General features: G+C 44.0%; 1 protein-coding gene across 1 annotated transcript in view; it reads right to left on the reverse strand.

The window, feature by feature from the left end:
- Positions 1–3,009, reverse strand: part of cdc42se1 (CDC42 small effector 1) — a 5,374-nt gene extending 2,365 nt beyond the window's left edge. Inside the window, exon 1 of the mRNA XM_068568843.1 lies at positions 2,345–3,009. Coding sequence (XP_068424944.1) covers positions 2,345–2,518 — 174 coding nt within the window. The 5' untranslated portion in view covers positions 2,519–3,009. The remainder of the gene's footprint in view (positions 1–2,344) is intronic.
- Between the last annotated feature and the right edge of the window lie 533 nt (positions 3,010–3,542).

The raw sequence follows: 3,542 nt of genomic DNA on the forward strand, positions 1-3,542 counted from the left end.
CAAGTAATGATGTGAACCACAAATGAGTTCTAATACTTGTGTTTTATCTTTTTTTTCAGAATTTTTTTGTAAAAAATAAAAAAATAAAAAAATTTGAAACATTACTATAAACACCGGGCATGACCAATTATTATTTTATTTTTTTTACGACAATGCGTTTTTGAGCCGCTCCGAGTGTTTTCAACTCCACGTTAAAAGACCTGAACAACAACCTGCAGAGCTGAAACACAACTCTGTGGAAAGATAAAGACCTAAAGAACCGGAATCTGCAAGAACATTCACAATAGAACAAACCCTGACCTGTTACGAACGATTTCAGTCCAAAAACTGTGTCGTTCGGTTCAAAAATGTAAAAGTTAGAAGCTTTATGCCTGAACATGCTCTGATTGGTTGAAATCTGCATATTTCCCGCCTTAAGACGTGTGACGCGTTTGAAACGTCACAGGCAGACCAGGAAGTGATTTACAGCACTTTGAGTGAGTGAAGAGTGGAGCGTTTGAAAAGGAGACATCCCGGCTTCACTTGGACTTTTCAGGTACTAAAACACATCCAATAAACTTCTATCATACCTCGTTAGATTCATAAAGACCTGATCAATAACATAGATGTGTTTATTATTATTGAAATCCGTTGTGAGGTGTAGTTATTAACAGAAACGTGAAAAGTAACTTTTGCTCGAAAAAGTGACGGCAAGGTTTTTTGAGGTTACGGGTTTTATGTAATTACATAAACATAACGCTATTTTTTTATTTTTCTGTTTAGATAGATCTCTTTCCACAAGTCTTTACTGTATTTTAGTAATTTCAATGACGTTACTCAACGTTGTGGTTCCAGAGATATTGTAGGAAACGTCACTTGACTTGTTAAGTGTGGCTTCAGCCGCATGGGGTCAGAGACCCCATGCTGGAAGCACACTTCATGTTCTCCTGCGGGCTTATTATTATTATTATTATTCTTCTTATAGTCAAACCACTACTCCTCCCAGAGCGTTGCCAGCACATGCGCAAAAATTACATCGAAACGTGCGGTTTGCGCGGGAATCGTGAGGTATGACTTTTCTAAGAGATTCGCCCGTACGTTTTCCCGAAAAATGCAAAAAACATAAAAAAAATTTCACGAAACGTTCGTAGAGGGTGGCGCGCCAATTAACAGAGTGAGAAGAAGCGACAGAAACTGTTAAAAAAATAAAACGTATTTTGTCTTTACTCCCACAATGTTCACTCTTCATACACCATTGTTGGATAGAAACGTTGGAAATCTTGTCTTCTGTCATAAACTGCGGTCGATAGGAATCCAACGGACTCAGACGTCTTGAAATCGGACTGAATGTGAGAGCAAGTCCACCTCGCTCTGCCATCCGCCGCCATGTTAAATCTCCCTCCAAAGCCACGTCTCCCCTGAAGCTCGTACCTGATTTGTAAATCGCCCGTACAGACACATGTTTTATCGTACAGACTCGCCAGTCACAGTATCTGTTCATCAGGTCTTCCTAACGCTCAATATGCGATATCGAAGCAATAGTGGCTTTTAAAGTACCATTTTTTTTAAATAGTTTGAAAGGAGTTCCACAGTATTTAGGTCTATTAAGCTCAGCGTAAGGAAGTCCCTTTGAAGTCATCACCATGGCAACCTTTGATCTAACGACCCACAGGTGTTCTCGTTAGGGCAGTTTAACAGACACGCAGACACTTACACACGCACACACAACACAGATGACTTCTGTCTCTCTGTCTGTTTGTCTCACACACACAGACACACACACAAACAAACAAACACATACACAAACAAACAAACACACACACACACAAACAGACACACAAACACACACACACAAACAGACACATACACACACACACACAGACACACACAAAGACGTTTACGTGTGTTTTATATTGTGTAGTTGTCAACACTGTGATCATTAATAAGGTCATATGATATTTCATATACGTTTGCGTGTGTTCAGGACGTTCAGTAGTTTATTTCCTTAAGTCCACAGTCCAGTCTGCCTCTAATCAGTCTGCTGGCGCTCACTTGGTCACCATGACGACGGCAGCACACAGGTGCTTCATATCAGCCAATCAGTTTAACACACAAACCAACTCAAGTGCTTTGGAGGAGAGACGGGCGTCAGAAACAAAAGCTATATATTGCGAGGTCTTACGGCAGTAGTAGCCACACTTTCAAAATTTCTTGCGAAATTTTCTAGTTTTTGTAATTTCCTTGTCTGATAATGGTGCAGCAGGCCCAGAAAGTTAATGTCAACGTAAAACGTAAGAATCACAATGCAGCCATCAGGGGGGGGGGGGGGGTAACAGAAGGAGGGGGGCGGGGGGAGGCATCTCACCGGCGGGGGTTTGGCCACCACGCAGCAGCCCATCTTGTGCCAGAAGTCGCTCATGCCGACGCTCCGCTGGTCCAGCGTCCGGTCCAGCGTCCGGTCCAGCGTCCGGCCGCCACTCTCAGCTGCCGCCCTGCAGGTCGGGGGAGGAGCTGCAGCCTGCGGGAAGTCCTGGGGCATTTAGGCAAAAAACTGCACGAGCAGCAATACGAAGAAAATCTCAAAAAATAGACCCAGGTCAGACCGCAAACTGTCTCAAAAACACAGGAAGAAGAGTTTGTGGTTCAATATCCAAACGGAGACGACCTGCGGAAACAGAAAAGAAACATTTTATATTCATACATCTGATTTTAAAATATTATTCATTAACATTTCATCTGAACTTTATTTATTTATTAAACTGATTTTGTTTGATTTTACATCCAGAGGATTTTTCTCCTTATGTTCTGATTCTTGTTGAATTGTCGGACTCACTTCCTGTATGGGAACACACAGGAAGTGAGTCTTCAGAGTCCTCATGTAAACATGTGTGTCGTCTGCATAGAGGGAGACCTTTTGTCTGTCTTCACCAATCTCAGATCAGCAGAGGCATGAGGACGGAGCCTTGAGGAACTCCACAAGTCAGTTTCTGTCCTTTAAATTAGACTTCAACCAGTTCAGCTCTGGGCCACAGAGTCCCACCCAGTTCACCAGTTCACCATTTCACCTAGTTCACCAGTGCTGCCCACTAACGTGTTGCTGTGGTCCGTGGAGACTCTTCCACTTCAATGAGTAACTTGGTTTAAAGAGTTATAATCTGTTCCAGGTCTGTCTGAAGGCCGAACTACTGGAACAGCAGGAAGGAGTCCTCTCAGCAGCATGACTCAGCATGTTGGCACTTCCTAACCCTAACCCTAACCCTAACCCCGACCCTAACCCTAACCCTGACCCTGACCCTAACCCTGACCCCGACCCTAACCCTAACCCTGACCCCGACCCTAACCCTAACCCTGACCCTAACCCTAACCCTGACCCTGACCCTAACCCTGACCCCGACCCTAACCCTGACCCCGACCCTAACCCTGACCCTGACCCTAACCCTAACCCTGACCCTGGAAGAATCACACACAGGATTCTGTTCTGTAGTAATGTAAAATGTAGAGGAAGAATCTGATTGGCTGTCGGTGGAGAGGATCCAGTGACGATGACTTCCTGTTGGCTTCCA

This window comes from Clinocottus analis, unplaced genomic scaffold (genome assembly GCF_023055335.1).
Source record: "Clinocottus analis isolate CAN_PGR_092001 unplaced genomic scaffold, fCliAna1.0.p SCAF_81, whole genome shotgun sequence".
NCBI classification, from domain to species: Eukaryota; Metazoa; Chordata; class Actinopteri; order Perciformes; family Cottidae; genus Clinocottus; species Clinocottus analis.